The following is a 27795-nucleotide window of genomic DNA, read 5'->3' on the forward strand; positions in this document are numbered from 1 at the left end:
ATATCAATGTAAACAAATCTCTGTCTCTGTTGTTGTGCCAGGGGCCCAGTATGCCGGCATCAGACGACCCAGCCCTCCTGTTGAAGCCTGGCCTCAGAGCCACCTGCCCCAGCTGCCAACCCAGGAGCCCTTGCAGGCCCCCGCCAGTTCGGGGCGTCCCGTGGGTTCGTCACTGGGCCTGCTCCCCCATGCCCCCCTTTCCCTCCAAGGCTCTGGGACAGGGGTCAGTCCGGTCCTGGCCTGGCACGCAGCCATCAGTGCGGCTCGCCAGGCTCAGGACGCGGCCGGTGACAAGCCCGCCACCCTGCCCAACATGAGCGCCCGGCCCTCAGTGTGCAGCCCCACTACAGCGCCCCCTGCTGGATCCCTGGCCCAGAGGAAGAGACAGCAGTATGCTAAGAGCAAGAAGCAGGGCGGCTCCACCAACAGCAGGCCTCCCCGCGCCCTCTTCTGTCTAACCCTGAACAACCCTCTGCGTCGCGCCTGCATCAGCCTGGTCGAGTGGAAGTATCCTTTAACGCACTCTGCATGTGGGGGGATCCACTATATGCATGTGGTGATGGCTTTAGAACAAATCAGATCAGTTGAACTTTGTATTGGACAATGTATGCACTGTATGATGGCTTAGGGGTTACTTTGTGGTGCACATGACACATTGTTGAGGTTGAATTCCTGCAATTTGCTTAATGTCTTTGCCCACTCATCTTTATCTTGCCCCATGCTATACTATCCTGTCCAATAGCATATGGGCTGAAACCATCTTATGTTAATGTAACTTAAGAGGCGGGTTGATTGACTCTGATTGGCCAGTTCCAACGCTAGAGCCCTCTGCTTGCTGTCAGCAGGCCAGGTGAACAGTTTTGAACGTGTAAGCCTCAAAACAACACCAAATCTGATTGGACACTGTCATTTTATTAATAATATTAAATTTAACATTTATATGCTGAAATGTTTGGGCCTTCTATGAAGACCTAGAAGTCCATGACGGCGCTCTCTCTCTGTCTCTCTCTCTCTCTCTCTGTCTCTCTCTCTCTCTCTCTCTCTCTCCCTCTGTCTCTGTTCTGTTTGCCTGGCTGTCTTGGCTTTCACCCACATGTGACACCTCACCACATTCTGGCTGTCATCCTACTTGATTCGTTTCACCTGCTGATTCAGACTGTGACTTATTATTTCGATGCACCATTAGCACAAACCATGTCCATGTTTGATACAAATATTGGCCTTAATGTGTTGTTCCAGACCATTTGATATCTTCATTCTGCTGTCCATTTTTGCTAACTGCGTAGCCTTAGCCATCTACATACCTTTCCCCGGAGACGACTCCAACTCCACCAACCAAGAGTTGGTGAGTGACTAACAAACAAAACACATTACCCCTTTTGTTAACAATCTGTTTTTATGAAGTGATGGGTAACATGTTGGTTTAGTGTCTCGCTAAAATATCACAGGGGAATACATGCTAGATTTTATTTATTAAAGGCATACTGCGTAACTTGTATGGAGAGATTTAGCCACCTGCTTGTCTCCATGGAGATGCTTGGCCTAAGAATTTCCACAGTATGTAATTTTATGTCTAATGCATTTTACTGCTAGTGCTTTTATTACTCAAAAATACATTGAAAAACATACATTGTCACTGTAAGCAGGGTTGCCTCTCCACAGATCTAACCTCTAACTTGGCTTGGTGACATCACTTGCTTATCTTCATGGTGATGGATTAATGATACGTTTAATGCCATGCTGTGGAACATTTTAGGCATTCTAGCTTTCAGATTGATACATATAGCCTGTATTGATATTGGCATGAATATGGTGTCCATGACAAACAAAAAATCTAGCTGCTAAGTAAAGGTTAACTTTCTTGTCTCCTTGGAGTAGCTATTGCTTTGACTGGAATGTTACTCAGTATAGCATTAAATGTACCTATCTTCATGGAGACAAGCAGTTAATGCCACCAGGCCAAGTTACAGGTCAAATATTTTCCCAAATTCTTTAAATGCATAGTAATCTTACTGTATGTAAACTTCTGACTATACATGTGTGTTTTTATATAGTGCATGTAAAACCTCTAGTTTCAACTGACATTGACATTCAATTGACATTGCATTCTAGGACAGTCAGTCATTACAAGCTCATGCACTGAAAAGACAAGGGTGCGTGGGTATTTGACTCTTGGTTATACAATGAATGACTCATAAAGAATTACATTAAGAATAGTACTACACCTGCAATCTCCATGTAAAGGACACCAAATCAGGGCTGACAGTCTTGTAAGTCTTTAGTCGCTTAGTCATTATATTAGTTGTACTCCCTGTATGCTCCATCCAAAAGGCTACCGGGGGTCAAATCATTGTGCAGGCTATTAGTTCTGACAGAGGGTAAACCGAATACAGTACAGCATGGTTGTGTGTTAGACCGGTGTGTATATTTGATGTACACTAACATTGTGTGTTGGTTGAGCTGTTAACTGTGATGTTTTGACTGAACATTTGTGAAAAAGAGCAGAGTGGTTGGTAAAATTGGTTTTCTTCGATGTCTGCTCTCTTTGCTCTAGTGCAGTGGTTCTTAACCTTGTTGGAGGTACTGAACCCCACCAGTTTCATATGCACATTCACCGAACCTTTCTTTATTTAAAAATAAAATATTATTTTTTTCAAATTCAAACCTCTCCAGTGCACATTACAGGTCAGGTTCAATGAAGCCATCAGGACAACATCATCTGCGAACAGAAGAGATGAGATCCTGTGTTTCCCAGACTGGACCCCCTCCAGCCCCCGGCTGTGCCTAGAAATTCCGTCCATAAATGCAATCAACAGAACCGGTGACAAGGGGCAGCCCTGGCGGAGTCCAACACACACCTGGAACAGGTCTGAGTTACCGCCAGCAATGCGAGCACAGCTCCTGCTCCGGTCATACAGGGACCGGTCAGCCCTTAGCAAAGAGCCCCGGACCCCATACACACCATCCAAAGGACACCATGAGGGACAAGGTCGAATGCCTTCTCCAGATCCACACATGTGGACTGGCAGGGCAAACTCCCATGAACACTTGAGGAGTGCTCCTCCCTTCATCTTTTTTTTTTTTTTTTCTCCAATACCATACTCAAAACCATAGTAGTAGGTCCTTTGCCAAAAATAGAGTAAAATAGGATGTTTTTATTGCATTTTAAAGTTGTCCCTCGCTATATCGCGGTTCACCTTTCATGGTCTCGTTGTTTCGCGGAATTTTCCAGTGCAATTCTACACGCTTTTTTATAGCTTATAAATGTGCATTGTGTTTTGCCAAGGGACTGCAGACCACCGTCAGTCAGTCTCCTCTGTGCCGTGTTTACCGCACAGCACAGAATGCATTCAGCCAAATTCACATATATGTTCAATCGACACTACAGCGGAGCGACACCAGGATGAAGAGGCACGGTCCGAGGAACTGTGAAATACGCTTGAGTTACTATTAATCAATTAAACAAGAGAGAAATGTGAGAAAATGTTAATGCATGTCTGAGAAAAGTGTATAAAGTGTGTGGTGAGGAGTTCTACAGCTGCAAAACATAATAATTGTAAAAAATAAAGCTGACTACTTCACCTATTGCAGGTTATTTTTAGAACATAACCCCCACGATAAACAAGGGAACACTCTATGTATCTCCATGGAGAATGTTCCAAAGTATGGTTTTAGCTTTCTGTTTCCATGGAATTATGTAGTTGACTTTCCACATCCAGAAATTTACTTACTTTCACTTTAATCTATATACCTGATTTTTAATATGCATTTGTTTATTATTTTATAGCACTGCCTCGGGACTCAACAGGCATTAAAACATGGTGTTCAGTAGTTTATGTGTATAACAGAGTGGCATTCATTGTCTCTGTGTTCAGTAGTTTATTAGTATAACAAAGTAGTCTGCTGTTCAGTAATGTATCGGTATAACGGAGTAGCGTGGCGATCAGTAGTGTATTGGTATAACAGAGTAGCATTGCGTTCAGTAGTTTATTGGTGTAACAGTAGTGTGGCGTTCAGTAGTGTATTGGTATAACAGAATAACGTGGCGTTCAGTAGTGTATTGGTATAACAGAATAACGTGGCGTTCAGTAGTGTATTGGTATGTCTGTGCTGCTTGGTGTTCAGTAGTGTATTGGTATGTCTGTGCTGCTTGGTGTTCAGTAGTGTATTGGTATGTCTGTGCTGCTTGGTGTTCAGTAGTGTATTGGTGTAACAGAATAGCGTGGCGTTCAGTAGTGTATTGGTGTAACAGAATAGCGTGGCGTTCAGTAGTGTATTGGTATAACAGAATAGCGTGGCGTTCAGTAGTGTATTGGTGTAACAGAATAGCGTGGCGTTCAGTAGTGTATTGGTATGTCTGTGCTGCTTGGTGTTCAGTAGTGTATTGGTGTAACAGAATAGCGTGGCGTTCAGTAGTGTATTGGTGTAACAGAATAGCGTGGCGTTCAGTAGTGTATTGGTGTAACAGAATAGCGTGGCGTTCAGTAGTGTATTGGTATGTCTGTGCTGCGTGCCATACAGTAGTTCATTGGTATATCTGTGCTGCTTGGTGTTCAGTAGTTTATTGGTATAACAGAATAGCGTGGCGTTCAGTAGTGTATTGGTGTAACAGAATAGCGTGGCGTTCAGTAGTGTATTGGTGTAACAGAATAGCGTGGCGTTCAGTAGTGTATTGGTGTAACAGAATAGCGTGGCGTTCAGTAGTGTATTGGTATGTCTGTGCTGCTTGGTGTTCAGTAGTGTATTGGTATAACAGAATAGCGTGGCGTTCAGTAGTGTATTGGTATAACAGAATAGCGTGGCGTTCAGTAGTGTATTGGTATGTCTGTGCTGCGTGCCATACAGTAGTTCATTGGTATATCTGTGCTGCTTGGTGTTCAGTAGTTTATTGGTATAATAGAATAGCGTGGCGTTCAGTGGCTCGTGTGGTCATTGACTGAGCTGTGCTCTGGACAGATGGGGATTATTCACGCCGCCAGAGTCTCACTGCACATTATAGTTTTCGCTGAGAGCTTTGTGCATCAGTGTGGAAAGCTAACATACAGACATTCTATCTGTGCAAATGGCTTTTGTTTAACATCTGACCATAGTTCATGTGTGTGTTCACTGAGCGGATCGGCTGAGCATTTGAATTAAGCTGTCAATAAAACCTTTTTTAAAAGGTCAATTTATAAAAAGCATATTCATTTATGAAGTTCTTTCCTTTTGTAAACTAATGGACATGCAAAGGTTTACTCACAAAATAATACATTGTTTCTTTTTTCACAAGTAGTTCAGTTTTTCCAGCTTGGCTCACCGTTTTCAGCTTTTAGCATTAAATTGTGCTGACACGTGTATTTTCATTTCCGTCAAATTCACAGTTTATAATTTGAGCAATGTAAATTTATGATCATAAATTATATTCCAGGACTGTTCTATTAAATCTGTCCTTCATTCATATTTTAAGGACACATCACTTTCTCTGGAGGCAGTAGTATCTTCACTGCTGCTGCTGTTTCAGAGTGTAGGAGTATCAGACCTGTGATGTCATGTTAAGTTTCCAGGCTTTGTGGTGAAATTACTGTGTGTTACCCGTCCAAACACTATGGGACCTCATATGCACTTCTGGAATGCTAGGCTACATGCTACTACTAAACATAAAATATACTGCCTCTGTGCCTCTTAAACTATAGTACATGAGGTGGTACATCGGTTTATTCTTGTGTTACATGATAATGTTTTGCCAAAATGTAAATCTTATTTACTAGTCAAACTGTGACAAATCCAAAGTGTAAAAATGTCTAGATTGAAACCTTACCTGGTTCACACCAGACTGACATGTGCAGCGCTCTGAATTCTATTGTACACATCAATCAAGGACGGCTCTTGCTGAAAGCTATCGGAAAATGTGGAACGCCTGACGATTATTTGAATCTGGTTGGTTGAAGCGTCATAACAGCAGAGCAAAGCTTTTACCTTCTGCATGTTTTTCACAAACAAAATAGTATTGAAGCTAAAATAAGCTGAAGTATGTCTGTCAGCTTTGCTGCTCTGTAATTGGTCCACCTGTGCGGTTAACCTTAGAGTTGGAGTCCTTCAAGATGGATTGTTTTTTTAGCTTGTGAATCCATTATGCTGTGCAAGGTTAATTGAAATCTGGAGAAATTGACTTAAATTAACTAAAATAATTAACTATACACACAAATATATATGATATTGTTATTGATTAAATCATGGCTACATGGCATGGTTACATGGCTCTAAGCTACGGAAACGCTGGGAATATGTGTCGGAGGACAGGGATGAGAGCGGAAAGAAAAGCCGTGTTGATGTCGATGCTAAAGTTAAACACCAGCACGTCCCTTTAGTCAGAGGGCTTGAGTCTGGAGCAGATGGGGGTTTACTGTGGGTGTACAGGCTTTACTTTCTGGAGGAGCACACTTGAATGCAAATCCACTCATTGGGCAGCGCTAAAACCATAGACTGCATAAAACCACGTGAAGTTTAGCTCAGCACACCTGAGCTCTGCCCACGGAGCTGACCACAGGCTCTGTCCCACAGTTTACTGCAGGACAGCATTATAACATAACAAAATAATATATCCTCATAACTTGTCAATAAAACTATTTGGTGAAGTGGCTGTTTCTGACACATGCACACTCTGACGCCTGGTTGGTTCGCTATCACCATTCTTGGCTTATATATATATATATATATATATATATATATATATATATATATATATATATATATATATATATATAGGAGTGGCTACAGCAGATCCCAGGAAAAACATCAGACATCTCAGTCCAGGAACAGCAAAGATACTCCTTAGAGCCCTCAAGCTCCCAGGCCTCTGGTAGAGGGTTAAGAAATCACACACAAAATTCCTGTTTCATCTCAGTTAGAATTACTAAAATTATTTTTATCCGCTAAATACCAAAATGTTTTTTATTTCATGTCATGACAGTGAGGAAAAAATATTTACATACACTATATGAAAATAATTTTTTTGAATGGCCTAATGTTTTTCCACACATGACCAAAATAGACTTTGATTCTGCATCTTTTAGTGTTGTTTATTCAGTGTGCAAGAGTGAACATATTTGGAACCCTTTACACTGTTCCACAAAAAACTGCAATATTCAATATTTGGACTAAACCTATGCTAGGAGACGAATAAACTGGGCTCAAACCATGTTTTTAGGCTTAGACCTAGTTTAGTCATATCGTCAATGCTCAGCTTGGATTGTTTTATGGGGAGGTCTACAGCCTCTGTCCTCTGTCAGTAAAAGCATGTGATTTGGAGATTTTTATGTTTTGTGTTAAATGGCAGTGATCAATTAAATTAAATGAACTGTATGTGAGATTTAGATTTTAGATTTGATAAGCATGACATAACTGTCCCCAGATGCAAGGTAAACATTCAAATTATTCTTAATTACAATATACTGGACATGATGGCCAAGTTGTTTATGTTGTTTATTTGATGTTTTGGTTCCAAAGATGATTATCCAATCAGAAAGCAGAATGAGCCTCACATGAGCCTCTCATTTGGGTTGCTAGTTTCAGTGCTGAAACCCAGTTGGTTTAAACCTAAAAGGACCGTCTCTGATCTGAATGGTCACTACCTAAACCCCAGCACCTGCAGACAATCTTATTTGATCCTGTTTGCCCCTGATTTAGTCCTGGCTTGGTCCTGGTTTAGACTTGATTCAGTCTTGGTTTAGTGGAGCTCTTTTGGTGTTTTCCCAGTAGATTTCCCTTCATAACTGTGCTGTGAGATGCTAAATGTGTGTGTCACTTTATACTGTCATTGACGGTTCTAAGGCAGTGTGTGGGCTGTGTGCGTGTATATGTGTGTGCATGTGTGTGCTTGTGTGCGAGGAGATGAGGATTAGCACACTGGATTAGTGGTCAGTGTGAGCCAAAGGAAATGTGGTGCGGCCGACCCAGAGCGAGGGGCTCTGTGGGAGAGAGATGACTGTTTCCCAAAGTCTAGGTTCCTCCAAAGTCACTTCCAATCCAAGGCAAGTGTCCTTCCTCTGCTCAAACACATGGCTAGTGGAACAATGAAATAGAATCGGTAAAAAAATAAATAAATACAAAATTACATTAAAGGTGCTGTACCCCTCCCTGAACCGCCACCTTAACGTGGTGGAGGGGTTTGAGTGCCCGAATGATCCTGGGAGCTCTGTTGTTGGGAGCTTCATGCCCCTGGTAGGGTCACCCATGGCAAACAGGTCCAGGGGGACGGGTTAGACGAAGAGCGGTTCAGAAGCCCCTTATGAAGAGTGCAAAAACAAGGCCGTTTATGTCGCCCGGACCGGTGTTACCGGGGCCCCACCCTGGAGCCAGGCCTGGGGTGGGTGCTCAACAGCGAGCGCCTGGTAGCCGGGCCTTTCCCCATGGGCCCGGCCGGGCTCAGCCCGAAGGAGTGACGTGGGGCCGTCCTCATGTGGACCCACCACCCGCAAGAGGATCTGTAAGGGGCCGGTGCATGAAGATCTGAGCGGCAGTCGAAGGCGGGGGCCTCGACGATCAGATCTCTAGACATGGAGACTAGCTCTGGGGACATGGAATGTCACCTCGCTGGGGGAAGGAGCCTGAGCTTGTGCAGGAGGTTGAGCGTTACTGGCTAGATATAGTCGGCCTCACCTCCACGCACAGTTTGGGCTCTGGAACCCAACTTCTTGAGAGGGGCTGGACTCTCCATTTCTCTGGCGTTGCCCGCGGGGAGCGGCGGCGAGCTGGTGTGGGCTTGCTCATTGCCTCACAGCTCAGCCGCTTCGTGTTGGGGTTCATTCCAGTGAACGAGAGGGTCGCGTCCCTGCGCCTTCGGGTCGGGGACAGGTCTCTCACTGTTGTGTCGGCCTACGGGCCAAACAGCAGTGCAGAGTACCCGGCCTTCTTGGAGTCCCTGGGAGGGGTACTAGACAGTGCACCGACTGGGGACTCCGTTGTTCTCCTGGGGGACTTCAACGCCCATGTGGGTAACGACAGTGACACTTGGGGGGGCGTGATTGGGAAGAACGGCCTCCCTGATCTGAACCCGAGCGGTGTTTTGTTATTGGACTTCTGTGCTAGTCACAGCTTGTCCATAACAAACACCATGTTCGAGCACAAGGGTGTCCATCGGTGCACGTGGCACCAGGACACTCTAGGTCGGAGGTCGATGATCGACTTTGTTGTCGTGTCATCTGACCTCCGACCGCGTGTCTTGGACACTCGGGTGAAGAGAGGGGCTGAGCTGTCAACCGATCACCACCTGGTGGTGAGTTGGATCCGCTGGCGGAGGAGGAAGCCGGACAGACCTGGCAGACCCAAGCGTATTGTAAGGGTCTTTTGGGAACGTCTGGCGGAGCCCTCTGTCAGAGGGGTCTTCAACTCCCACCTCCGGGAGAACTTCTCCCTGATCCCCTGGGAGGTTGGAGACATGGACTCCGAGTGGGCCATGTTCTCCACCTCTATTGTCAATGCGGCCGCTCGTAGCTGTGGTCGTAAGGTCTGTGGTGCTTGTCGCGGCGGCAATCCCCGAACCCGGTGGTGGACACTGGAAGTAAGGGATGCCGTCAAGCTGAAGAAGGAGTCCTATCGAGCCTTGTTGGCTCGTGGGACTCCTGAGGCAGCCGATGAGTACCGGCGGGACAAGCGTGCCGTGGCTCGTGCGGTCACAGAGGCAAAAACTCGGGGTTGGGAGGAGTTCGGGGAGGCCATGGAGGAGGACTATTGGACGGCCTCAAAGAGATTCTGGCAAACCGTCCAACGCGTCAGGAGGGGGAAGCAGTGCTTCACCAACACTGTTTACAGTGCGGGTGGAGAGCTGCTGACCTCGACTGGGGATGTTGTCGGGCGGTGGAAGGAATACTTTGAGGATCTCCTCAATCCCCCCGTCATGTCTTACGAGGAGGAAGCAGAGACTGGGGACCCGGAGGCGGACTCGTCCATCACCCTGGCTGAAGTCACTGAGGTGGTTGGCAAGCTCCTCGGTGGCAAGGCTCCGGGGGTGGACGAGATCCGTCCCGAGTACCTCAAGTCTCTGGATGTTGTGGGACTGTCTTGGCTGACACGTCTTTGCAACATCGCGTGGCGGTCGGGGACAGTACCTGTGGAATGGCAGACCGGGGTGGTGGTCCCTCTGTATAAGAAGGGGGACCGGAGGGTGTGTTCCAATTACAGGGGAATCACACTCCTCAGCCTTCCCGGTAAGGTCTATTCCAGGGTACTGGAGAGGAGCCAGCTGAGGCTCGGGCATCTGCTCAGGATGCCTCCTGGACGCCTCCCTAGGGAGGTGTTCTGGGCATGTCCTACCGGGAGGAGGCCCCGGGGAAGACCCAGGACACGCTGGAGGGACTATGTCTCTCGGCTGGCCTGGGAACGCCTTGGGGTCCCACCGGAGGAGCTGGAGGACGTGTCTGGGGTGAGGGAAGTTTGGGAGTCCCTGCTTAGACTGCTGCCCCCGCGACCCGGCTCCGGATAAGCGGAAGAAAATGGATGGTGCTGTACCAGATTTTAAGCATGAAAAACTGAACTAGTTTATTTTAAAACATTTGCAATGGTCTAAAGTTATTCCACACTTAAATGATGCATTCTGAACATCCTGTTTATTCACTGTGACTAATTTATAAGTGCATATCACAATCTATATATGTAGTAGTAGTAGTAGTAGCAGTAGTAGTAGTAGTATTTTAGGTTTGTGCTGTGCTGGTGCTGTGCTGTGCTGATCATAATAGTGGATTACATGTGACAATAACACAGCCTCTACACTGGACTAATGCAGAGCATGTGACAAAAGGGAGATTTACACTAATACGCTTTGATGAGATTACAACTGTCAGATAAGAGATGACAGTTTATGTACATCTTTCTGAGGTAGAATTCATCAGTACGTTCAGACTGTAATCTATGTACCCTGACGTTAGGTACTACAGTCACAACTGAACCTGTGTGGCCAGTGTCTTGCACCTGCAGAGGACACATACAAGTTTTTCTCATTCTCAGCATATGGACAGGCCATATACAGCATGTATGTGAAAGCTCAGAACCTCCAGAATTCACTCAATGAGCTGCAGAGGCTGCACTAGCACTGGGTCATGATTGGCTGCAGGTGCACTTAATGTTCAAAAAGAGCAAATGTCAGTCGATCTCAATTATTGCACACTGTCATGAGAGTGGACTGAAGTAGACTGCTTCATCAGTGCACAGTTGTATTCACTGGCTTGGAGTAACGTGTCTCCAGTGAGGAATACATCTGCCCTGGTCAGGCTTTAGTCAAGGGACTGTCACTGTACTTGAGTTTAGCTATTTATGGTTAAGTACTGCATTAAAATAATCTCAAGTTTTATTTGTGCCTTCAGCATATGTACAGTGTACGAATACTGGAAGCCCTTAATTTGCATGCATGTTTTTTTTAAAGAAGCCATATCATCCTTTTGTCTGCTACATAGTTATAGTCCATGACACCATTTACAGTTTGGACATTTTTAATCGCAATAATCATCTGAAGCAACTAAATAAACGCTGAGGACTGTGTTGACATATTTGAGTAAATTGTATTAGATTGTGTGAATTAAAACCATGGATTTCACTATTTTATAGAGATGCACCGGTGTCGATCCTGAAAAATTTGCTTGATTTTATATTCGCTTCTGAATATCGGTTCAGCCGATAACCTGGTTGGACATATAAATTGATGTAATAAGACAATTTACTGGTTGTTATAATGAAAGTGTTATAATGAAAGCTCTTGAGACAAATAAGAGTGATGTAACACATCTGGAGCACTAGTGTCTTATTTAATTTTTGGAAATATTTTTTATTTTCTGCCCTGGTATCAGTTGATGTCAGTATCGGCAGATAATTAAAGCTATAATATCTAAATCAGTATCGGAACTAATGGTAAAGCTGGAACAGTGCATCCGTATTTATTATGGTTTTAATAATCGTGAAGAATTACAAAAAATCTAGTTGTCTCACAATAATCACTTACATTTGTACATCTGAAGGGGAAGTTGAAACAAGAGCAGGTTATCTACATTTAATAAATGTAGGGCTGCAGCAGGGGGGGTTTGACCGTGTACATGCACAGGCGCGATCATGTACTCATGCACATTGGAGGAGAAAGATATAGACTTATGTATAGATAGATAGATAGAAATATAGATTTATAGTTTATTGTAATTTTTCTTACTATAGTATTTAATATTGTTCCATGTATTTAATATTGTTTAAAACAATTAAATGGCTGTAAAACACCTTCACTTTCATAAGTCCGGGAATTTGAATTCAATTTAATGAATTATAGTTTGTTTATTTTCACATTGAGGCCTCATTTTCTTGAAGTTATGACCTAGCACAGTTCTTTATTGTGTACTTGCCACCTGGATTTAGCTAAGCAAATAGGTCCTCTCCTCCTGCACTTGGTCAGGTCTAGGTTCAGCAACAGTCTGTGCTCAAAGAATGAGGTCAGCTGACACCTGAATATACTGAATGACCAGGTTCTTCCATCAGTGGATTTTTTCTTCCCTGATGGCACGAGCATATTCCAAGATGACAATGCCAGGATTCATCGGACTCAGGAGCAGGAGGCATCATTTTCACACATGGATTGTCCACCACAGAGTCCAGACCTTAACCCCATTGAGAATCTTTGGGATGTGCTGGAGAAGCTTTGAGCAGCGTCAAACTAACATCATCAATGCAAGAGGTGAAAAATTAATGCAACACTGGATGGAAATAAATCTTGTGACATTGCAGAAATGAACAATTAACATGCGCCATAATCAAAGCTAAAGGCCGAACAACCAAATATTAGAGTATGTGACCCTTTGTTTTGGTGGCAACTTTTTTTGGCCAGGCATTGTATATTTGTTAAAATAATGATGCTAACAGACCTATTTACACTTGTAAGTTTGCCTTGCATTTTGTTTCCATACAAAGTGCCACTAAGCATCCATATGCATTTTATTATTAACTATGAAGTATAACTTCTCTGAATCCAGTCTGAATTCTTATGGCGCATGTAGGGTTTTTGTTTGGAGATTTGGTAAAGGCAACCGTTTTGACAACAATGATTAGGTCTGCATAATTTCATTGACAGTGGGGATTGGGGGGGGGGGGGTACTTAAAACAGAATTAGTATCCTATTTGAGTTTCATTAATAAAAAGCTATTAAATAAATATTGGCTTCAAAAACTAGGGAGATGTCCGTGCATTTAAGGATCGTTACAGTTCGCTATAGTAAGTGCAGAGTGAGACTGAATTCACTGAGTGGTGCTGATGTGTGAGTCTCTGAGAGTATAAGCAGTAGTGAGTGCAGCCAGGGCCGGATTAGGCTTCAGACTGAGAAGAAACGAGCATAGCACGTGAGACGCGTCTGTGATGTAAGAGCGAGGACCGAGCTGTCAAGTGGAAGTAATCATCTTCATCATCGAGATCATCATGATCATCATCTTCATCACTGCCTCTGGACTGTGGACTGCTCTAGTGCTTGGGTTACTTAGCCTGTTACCTCATACTGTACAAGTGCTGCTTATCAATAGGTTATGTTCACTTTCATTATTTAAACTTCTGAGAAAAAGGCAGGATTTGTCTGTTATTCATGTTTTAAGGTCAGAATGATGAGTGAGAGCAGCAGTTACTGAGAGAAGAGAGAAGTGAATTCTTATGTGGAACACGGTGGCTAGCAGGTTAGCTATGTCCATTTATATATACAGCCTATGTTTAAAACTTGAAGACAGCTTCTTATGGTAGAATTTTTTGGGGCTTTTCATAAAGAAAAAAACCAGTGCCAAACTATATAAGCTTACTAGGGATGTCAAGATAAACTGGTTTTCCAATTATAGCAAATATTTTTGGCCACACTAGATTAATCGTAGGAGTTTTTGAGCTTAAGCTATATAGCAGAAACGTGGAGCGCAATGCAAGTTACTCACAGACTGTGTGTGTGAGTGTGTGTGAGTGTGTGTGGAACCCAGCCACATGTTTCACATCGTCAGTAAACAGGGAATACGCTTGTGTGTAGTATTAAGTGCATTTTGGAACATTTTGTTATTCTGCAACTTTATTAAAACAGTTGAATGCAGTCTCTGGGGTTGGCATCCATCACCTCAGTACTCTTGACCCTGATAACTTTGCAGACTTCTGGCCCTTAGCCAACCTTCTCTTCCTATCCAAAATTCTCAAGCGTGTCGTAGCTGCACATTGACAAACCGACCTAAACTCCAACAGTCTTTTTGAACCATTCCAGTCCGGTTTCAGCCAAAAGCACAGCATAGAAACAGCACTTCTCAAAAACATTGCCTGCCTCAGTGCAGCACTCACTTTCTCTGCTGCTGAAACCTTATTCTGTGCATCACCTCTCACGACTACTGCAACAGCATCCTTCATGGCACACCCTTAGAAACTCTCAATAAACTGCAATACATTCAAAGTCCTCCTCATCACCTTCAAAACCTCTACAAGCAGGCCCCCTTTTACCTCACAGACCTACTGCCCACCCCCACTTCGTGCCGCTCTCTCCACTCCTGCTCCGACAGCCTCCTGTCCCTTCCCTACAGGACCAAGCTCCAAACCTGGTGACGTAGAGCCTCCTCCATCGCTTCCCTCACTCTCTGGAACTCACTACCTCAGCAAATCTGTGACTGCAATGAACTATCCACCTTCAAGAAACTCAAAAGCCAGGTATTTAGGAGTGCTTTTCATGTTTAACCTGCTTTTATGATTATATTTTGTCTGTTTACCTTGTTTTTTTTAATTAAATGTAGTCTAGATCTACTGAAATCCGAAAACGGACAGGGAATCTGAACATAGAAGGAAAGGTGTAACTATTCCTTACACAGCTGGTGTGTCTGAAAAACTGAATTTTCCGATATTTTTAGTCTATTTCAAACCTACAAACACTTTAAGACAGAAACTGGTTCACCCAAAGGACAAAAGTAATGTGGTCTACTCCATTCAGTGTAGTGAAGAGTCCAGTGAGCGTTACACTGGAGAAACTAAACAGTCACTTCATAAGAGAAGGTACCAACGCTGTCGAGAGAGCTCCTCTGGACCCCAGTCTGCTGTACATCTGCATCTCAAAGACACTAACCACTCCTTTGAAGATAGTGAGGGAAAGATCTTAGACAGAGGAAATAATAGTTTGAGAGGGGAGTTAAAAAAGCATTTTTTGTTAGGAAAGACAGTCCTTCCTTGAACAGGAATGGGGGCCTGAGACATCACCTGTCCCCAATTTATAACTCCATCCTCAGGCCCAACTCAAACAAAGGAAACAAAAAGAACAATAGAGCGTGCCAGTATGACCATTAAAGGTTGAATGGAGGCCATTAAGGCTGAAAAAAGCTGTTTACAGTTTCAGTGTAGTTAGCTCCTCCCTCCAGACAAATATAAGGCAGTGTCCAACAGTAATCTGACCAGAACTGATCAAGTGTCTTGAATGACTAGCCAAACATGTTCACTCCTACAACCTTTTGTCCAGTTGACAGATTTAACTTCGGCTTTTGCCATTAGTATGTGATAGTTGATTCCCAGTGTTAAAGAGAAGTAATTGTGTGGGTAATCCTGTGCCAGCATGACCCATGTGACAAAGGTATCACATCATAATGAGACAACAGGAAATGAGCAGATTATGTGATTATGTGGGCTTACAGCAGTCTACCTTTTACAGCACAGTCACGCTTAAAGAGCCTGGATTATGGGAAATTGATTATTGATAGTGTTAAAAGTGTTAAAATGCAGCATGATGTCATTAGGTGGTGTTCCTCCTTGTTTTATGAATCTATAAATCTTCAGCGGACATTTTCTGATCATCAAATTCAAAGTTCAGTGTAACTTTTCTGTTAGAGGGCCCACTACCTGCTAGTCTTAAAAATACCTTAAAAAAATGCATTCTTACTGTGAGCGGAGTTGTCTCTTCTCAGATCTGACCCATGAATGGGCCAAATAGTCTCACCTGCTTGTATTTGTGGAGATCAATAGGCTTAATATTAGGGGTGTGACTCTTTAAGTTCCTGGTGATTTGATTTTGATTTTGGAGCCTCGATTCAATTTAACACAATTCTCAATCCTAAAGACGTCTGTTTTACACATTTCAAGTTCCCGGTTGTAACAGTCTTTTATGTATGTACATCCATACAAAATACAATTGTTCTTAGATCAGGCAAGAATCTGAAAGAAGGTTCCTGAAGTTATATCTATTAGGCCCGAGCCCCTATGATCAGCGCATGGACATCGTTGTCAACTGACTTTCTTCTCAGTCACTTCCATTAAAAGCAGTATCCAAGCACCCATGGGACATGCATATTTATTATTGCCAACAAGTAATAGTCAACAATGAGTCAGAGCACAGAGCACTCATGTCCCCCAAACACACTCCTGGCATCAAGCAGTGTCCAAGCACCCATACCACAGGCTTGGGCCTTATTTATAACTCCTAAAATGAAATCAAATGGGAGGTCAGTGGGCGACTCTGATGAGATGGTGAATGACACACTCGTCATTTACGGTGACATGGGGAAGTTCAACAACTTTCAAATAACATATAGGCCTAATATGTTGTTGCCATGGCATTGGATATATTGTTCTTGCTAAACATATTATTTATAATACATATTTATTTATTTATTCTTTCTCCTGTTTTTTCCACTGAAAATGCTTTTCAAACACTCACCAAATTTTGTCCAAAATGTACATGTGCAATAATACATGTTGCATGAATGAGAATTTACAAATGGAGCGACAGCCCCATTTAGTTTTCCCCATATAGTTTTCTGAAATTTTATAAGATTTAACAAAAAAAAAAAAAAAAATGGCACAGTGACTCTTTGTGTCATCCTGATTAAAAAATCAATATGACTCATGATGTTTTTGCATTGTGTTGCCATGGCAATGTGCGGAAGTGCTCATGTTATTCTAAAGGCAAAATGTCCTAATTTTCTTGAATTTCAGAGTAATAAGACAACTTATTGTTTCATTTAAGAACCTGAAATTTGGCACAGTGGCTCTTCAAGTCCCACAAGTTGAATTTTCCAAAAAGTACTACAGTACAGAGCAGTGGGTACAGATAAGGGGTAGGTGGAAACAGACATTTTCCAAGGATTCCAAGGATTACTCAAATATGCATGAATCAACCAAATTACAATTCAAAGTGAGCTAATTTGAAAAACATTATAACATGATTAACAGCTCACGATACATCTCCTTTAATACCCCTTTATATTTAGCTCTGTATATGCTCCGAGGTCACACAGATGTTTAAATGATGCTCTCGTGTCTCATGTTTGTGGCTCCTTCACCTGAGCTCCTCTGATGGCTGCCACGACAACTGTGACCATGGAGACACGGTGATCATCCAAACACACACGCAAACAGATTAGAGATCAACCGATATGGGTTTTTTCATGACTGACGCCGATACGATAGTTTAGAATACAGACCTACCGAGAACCGATAAACACTGCCGATATTTTTTGAGCCGATATGTAGGGCCAAATTTGATTATTTTCCCCAAATTTACATTTACTACAAACTCCCTAAGCCCTTTTTTACCATAAACCTATAAGTGTTAATATGAAGCTCTGTGCGAATTTTCTGGGTAGCAGACTGGCCAAAACAAAATATCGGCCTATGCTGGAAATTTAAGGTCAATAGCCAATATGCTAAAAAGCCCAAATATCGGCCCGATATATGCCAATCGATATCAGTTTACCTCTAATACAGATCATACAAACACACACACACGCATGCATACCTACAGATAGTACGGACAGAAAGAGATAGAAGAAAAGAGAAAGGACCAAACTACAACTCATCCAAACACACACATACATACAGATAGTACAAGAGAGAACACACACAGGGAGAGAGGAACCAAACTCATCCAAACACACACATACATACAGATAGTACAAGAGAGAACACACACAGGGAGAGAGGAACCAAACTCATCCAAACACACACATACATACAGATAGTACAAGAGAGAACACACACATGGAGAGAGGAACCAAACTCATCCAAACACACACATACATACAGATAGTACAAGAGAGAACACACACATGGAGAGAGGAACCAAACTCATCCAAACACACACATACATACAGATAGTACAAGAGAGAACACACACATGGAGAGAGGAACCAAACTCATCCAAACACACACATACATACAGATAGTACAAGAGAGAACACACACATGGAGAGAGGAACCAAACTCATCCAAACACACACATACATACAGATAGTACAAGAGAGAACACACACATGGAGAGAGGAACCAAACTCATCCAAACACACACATACATACAGATAGTACAAGAGAGAACACACACAGGGAGAGAGGAACCAAACTCATCCAAACACACATGCGTACATACATACAGTTACAGTACAGAGAGAGAGGCAGAGAGAGAGAAAGAGCATGCTATATCTCCACAGATGTAATGTGCATGATCATTTTCTAACTTCATCTGCCTCCATGTCATTAGTAAAATGAGGTAACACATTTTTTTCTGCAATCCAAGATTCTACATAAGTGATCTTATACTTTTTCTTGCTCTTATAAACGTTCAAAGTAATACTGGATATAATCCAGATGCTACATTTACTATTATTTGCTGTGTGGGAATGAGTTTGATTTAATCATTTCTTATTTTAGGATAGGGCCAAACATGTAATTCTATGTACCAGTCTATTGTTGTGAATATGCACCAGCCTAATTATAGAGATATTAACCATAAACCAGTATAAACATCATCATTGACAGAGTTACATGACAAACTTTACCATAAATCTCTTTCTCCGCCTCAACTTTATCTGCACTTCAGAATGTTGTGATGTCACGTGTCACTGTGCTTATAGTACATTTTATTTGACACGTACAGTAGATTAAGTCAGTAATCAAGTACAAGATCCTTAGAAAACTTTTGAAAGTTGTTAGTAAAGGAGTAGTGATCAGAGTAGAGTTTGTGGTTCTCTCAGAGACTCAGAGAGGCCATTCGAAGGCCCTGTTTCCCATAGTGGAGAACTTGGTCCTGGGCTGTTGGAGTCAGAGGAGGTGGAGGGGAAAAGCAGTGTGTAGAATAAGGAGCTCGCCGAAATAGGCTGAGCAGTTCGGGCACTGGTATGTGAGGACACAGAGTTTATTTACTTTATTTACTTTGCGTCCTAAGCTTACGTTAACCTTTGATCTTTAGAATTGTGCCTTATGTGGCAAAGTCTTATTTTGAAGCGCCCAGAGCCCACACCCTGCCCTCTGCCTAAAGCCCAGGGATTAAAGCAGAGTTGGGAAGGTGCCATCTTTCTGTCCTCACACCAGGATTATGGACTCTCAGCTGAAATGAGTGAGACTAGTAACAAATGTCTGGGCTTATTTGGAAAGAGTATTACTGTACTACTACGACTACTGTTGCATATGTAAATTACTTTTTTGGCCAACAACATTGAATTGAAATAATACATTTATTACATTGAACAAGGACATAGTTTTATGAACAGTACAGAGCAAATATAGTCCACTGGTCTGATTCACATTATGACTGAATCTGTGCAACCTGACAGGACAGACAGGACAGTGCTATTTCAGGAGCACAGTGATGGAGAGATAGGAAACACACAGGAGTTCAACACAATACTATACAAATTCAAAAAACACATATGCTACTTTCCTGAGTGGATCAATATTATGGTGAAGTGGAGGAGATGGAGATGTTGAGGAGGCTCCTGGCTCTGCTGCTGCAGTGGAGATGGGACGAGAGACATGGAGGAGAGAGAGCATTGTGTAGTTTGCTTAAGAGGTAATGAGAGACAATGGTAGCAGCATGTTGTTATTATTGCTTCTACTATTGCATATTGTTGTTGTGTCCTTGGGCAAAACACACCTGCCAGTGTCTGATACTGGTGGTTGTATATGTAGATAGATACAGAAAGATACACAGAAAGATAATTTGTTCCATTAGATTTTGAATTTTCAGTACTGCTGGATTTCTCACTTGAATTTTTTTAGTCTGAAAAAAACATACATTTTTATTCTGAATTTTAGTTGCTGAGATTTTACGTGTACATTTTCTATATGTTTAAATGTGTTTTCAAAATAAATAAATTCACCTTTTAAATATTCCTCACATATATTTTTAAGCCCTCAAATTCAACACTCAAAATTCAGAGTGTAAAATTCACAATGAACATTTCTGCAGCAAAGATCCAAGATGCCAATCAATCGATCCTATGCTTCACAGGTTTAGTATTACAAAAAAAAAATTATATATCCGAAAGCCATGTATTAAGGTTCAAATTAGGGCTTAACCATTTGGGAAAAAATATTTAATTGCAATTTTTCTGACAAGCATTATGATTGTGATTAGATTTGATTAATTTATGTTTAAATAAAATAATTCTTCTCAAAGTTCACATTAATACATTTTAAACAGAAGAATTGACAAAAAGTGACAAAAATGAATACAAAAAAATCACATTTCAGAACATGTTGGCACAGATCTAACCTACAGAGTTTGCAGTTTTTATGGAGAATAAGACGGGACATTTTGTTGTTTATGGAGAAAATTACCTTGTTGTGTCCTTTCAAACAGCGATTTTGATTGTGTTTAATCTTGCAGCCCTAGTGCTATCTTAATGGTCACAATATTTTAATCTCAAAGCACTAATTTGGTACTAGGATCTACTCTGGACAGAACATTATTATAAATGCATACATTATTTTAAAAATAATTGCTTACAATATAGTTCTCTATATTCTGAACTCTTGCTTTGGTATGGTATTCTTGCATTGGTTTAGCTTTTCATATTTAAATCTCCTCTCAAATGTTACTGCACCTGGACATGTTTAATTATGCGCTGATTTATCTACTAAACCTAAAAACTGGCAAAAGGTAGCACACAAAAACAGTCAAATCAGGTTAGCTTCTGTGCTTAGACAGTATAATAACGTAGCTGGTGATCCCTGTGTTATGAACGTGCACAGGCAGAGGATGGACACTCTGTTTGTGGTCTGGTCTGGTCCACATGTCTGTCACATTATTAACATGATTATAGCCCACAGTAGGCTAATGTTAGCACTCATTAGCCTGTGTCTGCTCCGGTCTCATGCACTGTGTCCATGCTCATTTCAGGCCTGGGTCTGCTGGGTGAAAAAGGCTGCATTGAAATCGCAGTTAAAAATGTTTGCACTCTCATTTCAGGTGCCTAAAATAATGTCACTTAATGGAAGTGTATTACGTTTGCACTCCTTTAAAACTCTCAGTCAGTTTCTCTCTCCTCTGTCCCATTTATCCACTGTCCCTCCTCTGTCCCACATATCCACTGTCCCTCCTCTGTCCCATTTATCCACTGTCCCTCCTCTGTCCCATTTATCCACTGTCCCTCCTCTGTCCCATTTATCCACTGTCCCTCCTCTGTCCCATTTATCCTGTCCCTCCTCTGTCCCACATATCCACTGTCCCTCCTCTGTCCCACATATATTCACTAAACCATGCTTTGACCAGATCCACTTCCTGTTTACATCATGTGACCATTGCTGACATCCCTGGTGCATGCTGGGAAGGTCGTGTGTGCCAGTTTACATCACTGCGTCTGATCCGACTTTGTATGTGTGTGTGACTGTTTTGCTGTACTCATGAGGACAACAGGCACACTAACCTCAATGACGAGACGTGGATGCTTATGTAAAATGTGATTTAACTTTACATGTTGTGCTTTATTCTAAGGTCATTTTAGGAAATGAGCAAATCAAGACCTGTGAATTATATTGTTATTATAAGTTAAAGTAGTACTATGTAACTTTTCCACCACCTGCTTGTCTGCAGAGAGATGTTATTGCTTAGGCTTGAATATTCCATAGTATGGCATTACAGTTTCTATCATGCATTCACAGATTTACAGGTGTTCTTATTACTTCAGACTACCTTGAAAAATGCATTCTTACTGTGAGCAGGGTCGCCTCTCCATAGATCTAACCTGTAACTTGTAACAGGCAAAGCAATAACATCTGCATAGAAACAATAAAATGGCGGCCCTTCTACCAGATAACACACACTCGCCTCACATCAAGAAGGTCCGGGGTTCACTGTGGAGCCGTATGGGCCTTTGTGTGGAGTTTGTATGTTCTAGAGATGAGTCCCCGAGCGCTGCCTCAGCGGGATTTAAGGACGGGACAAATTTCCCTGTTGGGACAATACAATCTACTTTAACTGTAGATCTAGCAGTTTACTGTGCATGGTAGGCTGAACCTGGGTTAAACCTACAGGAAAACTATCTATTTTAAGAATGTGCAAAGTCCATATAGAAGGTTTGCTGGTTTGATACTGTACCACCAAATGTGCAATGATATATCTAGAAATGTCTTAAATCAAATATCTGTGTTGTTTGGGACAGTGGGACAGTCACAAAACAAACAGGCAGATTCACACATCAGACTGTGACACACTGACACGTCTAACACTACAATGTGGATCCTCTGACCAGACCAGAACCAGACCAGAACCAGACCAGAACCAGACTAAGGCCAGAACCAGACCAGAACCAGAACCAGAACCAGACCAGAACCAGACCAGAACCAGACCAGGACCAGACTAAGGCCAGAACCAGACCAGAACCAGACCAGAACCAGACCAGGACCAGACTGGGACCAGACCAGGGCCAGGCCAAGACCAGACTAGGACCAGAACCAGACCAGAACCAGCACCAGGACCAGACTGGGACCCGTCCACTTGCCTGTTTAAATGCTGATCTGAGTGTGTCATGAGGACATTAGTGGGACGGCTCTGGCTTCAGTTCAAATCCACATCTTTTTCTTGTGCTTGTCCCAAAACACAGGATTTGGAGCTTACCAGACCCTCCGTCTTAAATCAATTAAGCCTCTGTCTCTGTCCACTGCAGAGGCCAGTGCACAAGGCAAATACGGGGATTCTGTTTTGTAGGTCGACTAGGTCTGTAGAATTTTAGAAAAAAGTAAAGATTTTTTTTTTTTTTTTATTGCAATAAGCTGATAACACAACAATAACCTTCTTTAATGTTTTTATGTATATCTACTATGTAGCAATGTGACGCTAACAGTTGTTATGTTTTTATTGGAATTATTAAAGTTTGTTACACGTCAGTAAGGCCTAATTCTTCTTTAAAGGTTCTTTTTTATGAAAAACTGACTCATGTGAGCTTTTAGTCATGTTCTAATGCTGTTACGTCATTAATAACAGACCTGGAGTTGTGTTTTGTTTCATTGACACAGTAACACTACATTATTACTCCAAAGCTCAAAATGCTCAGTTCCACCTTGTGATGTCATCAAGTGGTAGTTTTAAAGTTAACAGCTATTTTTAGCTTCATTTGAACTACTTCGCTCTACAATACGCTAGAATAACCAGAAACTGTCGCCTTTTCTAAAAATATTTCTTTTGCCATCTGTGTGTTAAACATGTGAATGAAGCAAAACAAACTCCAGGTATGTTTGTGATGAGGAAACAATTTCTGCAATATAAGCCCTTTAAAAGAGTCCTGCTTTACTTGCTGTACATCCTAATTTCCTTAATTTTCCTTCCTTAATATTATTCCTTGATAATTGTGTGTGATTTTATTGTAAGTGCATGTGGAAGTGTAAAGCTGAGCGCTGTGTTCACTGTTGGGAGCAGTATCTTCAGTGTCTTCAGCCCACACAGCGGTCTCCATGGAAACGCAGTGTCCACCAACAAATTCCACCATCAAGAGAAATACCACACAACCGTACCCATACAATAATGACCAAACTCAACCAATAAAATACAATAGTTAATATCTATATATTTTTGGGGTTGGTCCACTACGCTTTCCTTTTTTTTCCATTGTTTTAGCTGATATATCTCTATGATAGTTTTGCACTGCTGCCAAAAATATGGTGGATTTCCATGGTAACAATTGTCTTTTGACGTTTCCTGAACTCTATCCTAGCAAATTGGTCTACTAGAACATTTAAAGAATCACAGCAAGAGTCTGTTTTCATGTTTTTTATTTATGTTCTGTATCTGAATATAGAGAAGGAGAGAGAGAGGGAGGAAGTCATTATGTAACTCATGTCGATTCACTCGCTCATGAAAAACGGAAACTCTGCTTATATTTTCACTCCATATTTGTGTAATCTCTCAGTTGCCCAGGTCTGATCCATAGCAAAGAAAAATAAAATCTGTGAACTGGACAAAAATTTGTAGGAGTGAAGACGTTTCGCTGTTCATCCAAGATTGACCACAAGATCTAAGACACAAACCAGTTTTTCTCATTCTCAGTACATGGACAGGCCACATACGGCAGGACAGCTCAGAACCTCCAGAATTCACTCACTGAGCTACAGAGGCTGCACTAGCACTGATTCATGATTGGCTGCAGGGGTTTAGGGAGTGATTAAGGATGTACTGAAGTCTCCCTTGCACTTGTACAGTCTGTATGTCATTGCTGCGTTGCTCTGCCTCTTTCTGTAGCAGCAGCAGTGAGAGTTCAGTGCCTCCTCCTCGACTCCCTGCACTCACTTCACAGGCACAGCGCTGTCTTCTCCTTCACTGAACCACTAAAACTAACATAGAGGCAGTAAATATGTCTAAACTGATCACTTAGGAGGGACTCTATTCAAATAATGTCTGAAAAAAACGTTGCGTTGCTGCAGGTCACAAGTGAATAGTCGCACGGTTATTTAATGATACATACTGTCTAAAACTTTTCAAGAGTCTTTAAAAGTCTGTAACTTTGTCCTTACTGGGTCTGTTGACTTAGATTAAAGACTGGATAACAGATTAAAGTCTGCTTTGTTAGAATGCAGCTGCACATCTCTATCCTAGATCCATGCTTTGTCCACAGAGCTCTTTCCTTCTTGCATCTGTGAAGGGACGACAGGGTTAATACTTTTGTTACTGGAGTGCAATATGGGCCATCTGGTATCTGTGCTTTTGGCCGATACCGATATTGCTCAATTGCCTGAATATCAGCTGTTATATAAGACTGATATATCAGCACCCCCTAGTAGTGACGATTCAGATCAGAGAAAGTCCTTTTAGGTTTAAACTACTTGAATTTCAGAATTGAAATTAGCAACCCAAATGAGATACCCATTTGAAGCTCATTCTGATTTCTGATTGGATCTGATTGGATCTTGAGAACCAAAACACCAAATTGTAAAATAAACTACTTGGACATCATGTCCAATGTTTTTGTAATTACATTAAATCAGCAGAACAGTAATAGTACTATTTGATTTGAACATGTTTCCCTCGTATCTGGGGACAAAGATAGGTCATGTTTATTTTACATGCAGTTTATTTAAAGTAAAGCACAGAGGAGCAGGAATGTCAACAGGGCAGGTGCTCCATTGAAATCTTATCAGTGTAAAACAGCTTAGAGTTTCCTGATTTTTTTACCCTCACAGGCTCCTGTAATTACACCACTCACAGCAGACAACAGCAGCCTTTGTCCCAGGATCAATATTTACCAAGCATTAGGTCACTCTACTACAAAAGACCGGACCAGGATTGATGTATTTGTCAATTTACAATATTAGACAAGTTAACATCAAATTATCATTCAATTTATCTCAGAGGATATTGTGATTACAGGACAAGTACGAAACACAATGTTAAATTTGTTTAAAACAATGTTAAATTTAGAATGAGAATGCAGTGCAGTTTTTGTAATTAGAGCTAAAATAAAATAGTATCATAGTGTCACATGACATAAATAGTCTGGGTAAGTCCTTGTTTGACATGGTTTGGAGCCAGGCTGTGACTGGTTGTCTAGGCTTCATATTTAATTCTGCTTTAGTCCTTATTTAGACCTGACCAAGTCCAGGTTTACTTCAGGTTTATTCTTGGTTTAGATCTGCTTCACTTCTGATTGAGGGTGCAATCACATGCCATGATTTGATATTGTTTTGAGCCCAGTTTGGTCCTGATGTTGACTTGGTTTTGTCCTGTTCTAATGCTGGTTTAGCCCCAGTCTAGTCTTGGATTAGGTCCAGATTAAGGCCTGGTTTAGTCCCAGCTATAATGTGGTCTATGTGCAAGTGTGAAAGCACTCTTAGTCCTGGTTAGTTAGTAGTTTATTGGTTAGTGATTTAGTCTAGGTTTTGTCCTGGCTAAGACCTAGTTTTGATTTAACCACTTTCAGTGTACTCCATGTTTAGACCTGAGTTGAGTGATATAGTATAATGTGACATTGTGAAGCTCACTGATATATATTCTCTCTGCTTGTGTCCTCTTCTGTGCAGGAGACAGTGGAATACGCTTTCCTCATCATCTTCACCATCGAGACCTTCCTGAAAATCATGGCCTATGGTCTGGTCATGCACCAGAACTCCTACGTGCGCAATGGATGGAACTTACTCGACTTCATTATAGTTATAGTGGGGTAAGTCTCCACTGTGCTCATTACAAACTACAGTAGAGGTGGCCAATACGTCTATCACGACCTACCGGTCGAATGCAAAGTTAGTGTGGGTAGATTGCATGCCATTAAAAATGTAGCCAGCCTATCATCCATCCATGCTTTCATTCTTGGTTTGTGCATTTCAGACGAAAGCATGTTCATCTGTGGGACACAGAACCTGTCTACTTCGTATTATACCATGGTGTTTATACTTGTATGTAATTGTTTGAACAAATGTGGCACCTTCAGGCATCGGAAAATTGCACCCAAGGATGAACCAGACTTGCGCAAGTCCATAATTCTTTTCTTGATAACTCGGCTGATTTCTTTCCCATGATTTTACTTAAAGAAGCAGTGTGTTTCAGGTGTGCTTCAAATACATCCACAAGTGTGTCTCTAATTAACTCACATTTTGTTAATAAACCAGATCAGAAGCTTCCAAAGACATGACATCATCATCTGGGTTTTCCCAGATTGTTTAAAGCCATAATAATCTTACTGTATGTAAACTTCTGACTTTGAAGAAAGTAATGAAAACTTATCTAAAAATTTCCTTTTCTCATTATTCTGCCATTGAACAAATAGAAATAATTTTGTTAATCCTAATTGACCTAAAACAGTAAAAGTTCAGTCAGTGAGAAAAAAGCATATGTGTATTTTTATATAGTGTGTGTAAACTTGTGGTTTCACTGTGTGTGTCGGAGGACAGTGGTGAGAGGCGCGTTCCTTCAGTCAGAGGGCTGGAGTCTGAAGCAGACGGGGTTTACTGTGGGTGTACAGGCTTTACCTACTGAAGGAACAGCAGACTTGAATGTAAATCCTCTCATCAGGCAGCATGAAAATCATGTGAAGTTTGGCTCAGCACGTGATAACCTGAACTCTGCCTGCGAAGTATACATAAGCTCCTTCCCTCATAAGTTTAATGCAGGACAGTGTTATAACATAACACAATAGCACATACTCGTAACATGTCTTTAAAACTACATTCAGTCTCAGTATTAGTATCAGTATAGTCTCCTATTTGCTCAAACAGTGATCTGATGGGTGATGTGGTGCAAAGGAACTGAAACAAACTCAAAACTATTATTTTGTGCACAGATTCATGCCGTCTAATACTGAAAAGAGACCACAATGATATCGAGGCAATTTTGCTATCGCGATATTGCCAATATCGTTACATCCCTAGTATTTATATGTAAAAAGACTACTAAACTCATGATTCACAAGTTGAATCTCTCTCTATATAAATACATTGCTTTCTAGTATTTTTTCCTGTGTAAATAGTTGCTGCATGAGGCCCCGTGCAGGGGTAATCTTGTGAGTGCAGTTTGGGCCAGATCCATGGAGATATGTCATGGTTCCTTTTTAGTCTTTAATCTACCAAGATTTTCTTTCATCAACTACAGCCTTTTACTCTGACAGC

General features: G+C 41.8%; 1 protein-coding gene across 1 annotated transcript in view; it reads left to right on the forward strand.

Annotated features, from left to right (window-relative positions):
- The window catches only part of cacna1db (calcium channel, voltage-dependent, L type, alpha 1D subunit, b), a 114889-nt gene that overhangs the window by 5772 nt on the left and 81322 nt on the right, over positions 1-27795 (forward strand). The window contains exons 2-4 of the mRNA XM_055223145.1: positions 42-507; positions 1240-1345; positions 26215-26354. Coding sequence (XP_055079120.1) covers positions 42-507; positions 1240-1345; positions 26215-26354 — 712 coding nt within the window. The remainder of the gene's footprint in view (positions 1-41; positions 508-1239; positions 1346-26214; positions 26355-27795) is intronic.

This window comes from Periophthalmus magnuspinnatus, chromosome 7 (genome assembly GCF_009829125.3).
Source record: "Periophthalmus magnuspinnatus isolate fPerMag1 chromosome 7, fPerMag1.2.pri, whole genome shotgun sequence".
NCBI classification, from domain to species: Eukaryota; Metazoa; Chordata; class Actinopteri; order Gobiiformes; family Gobiidae; genus Periophthalmus; species Periophthalmus magnuspinnatus.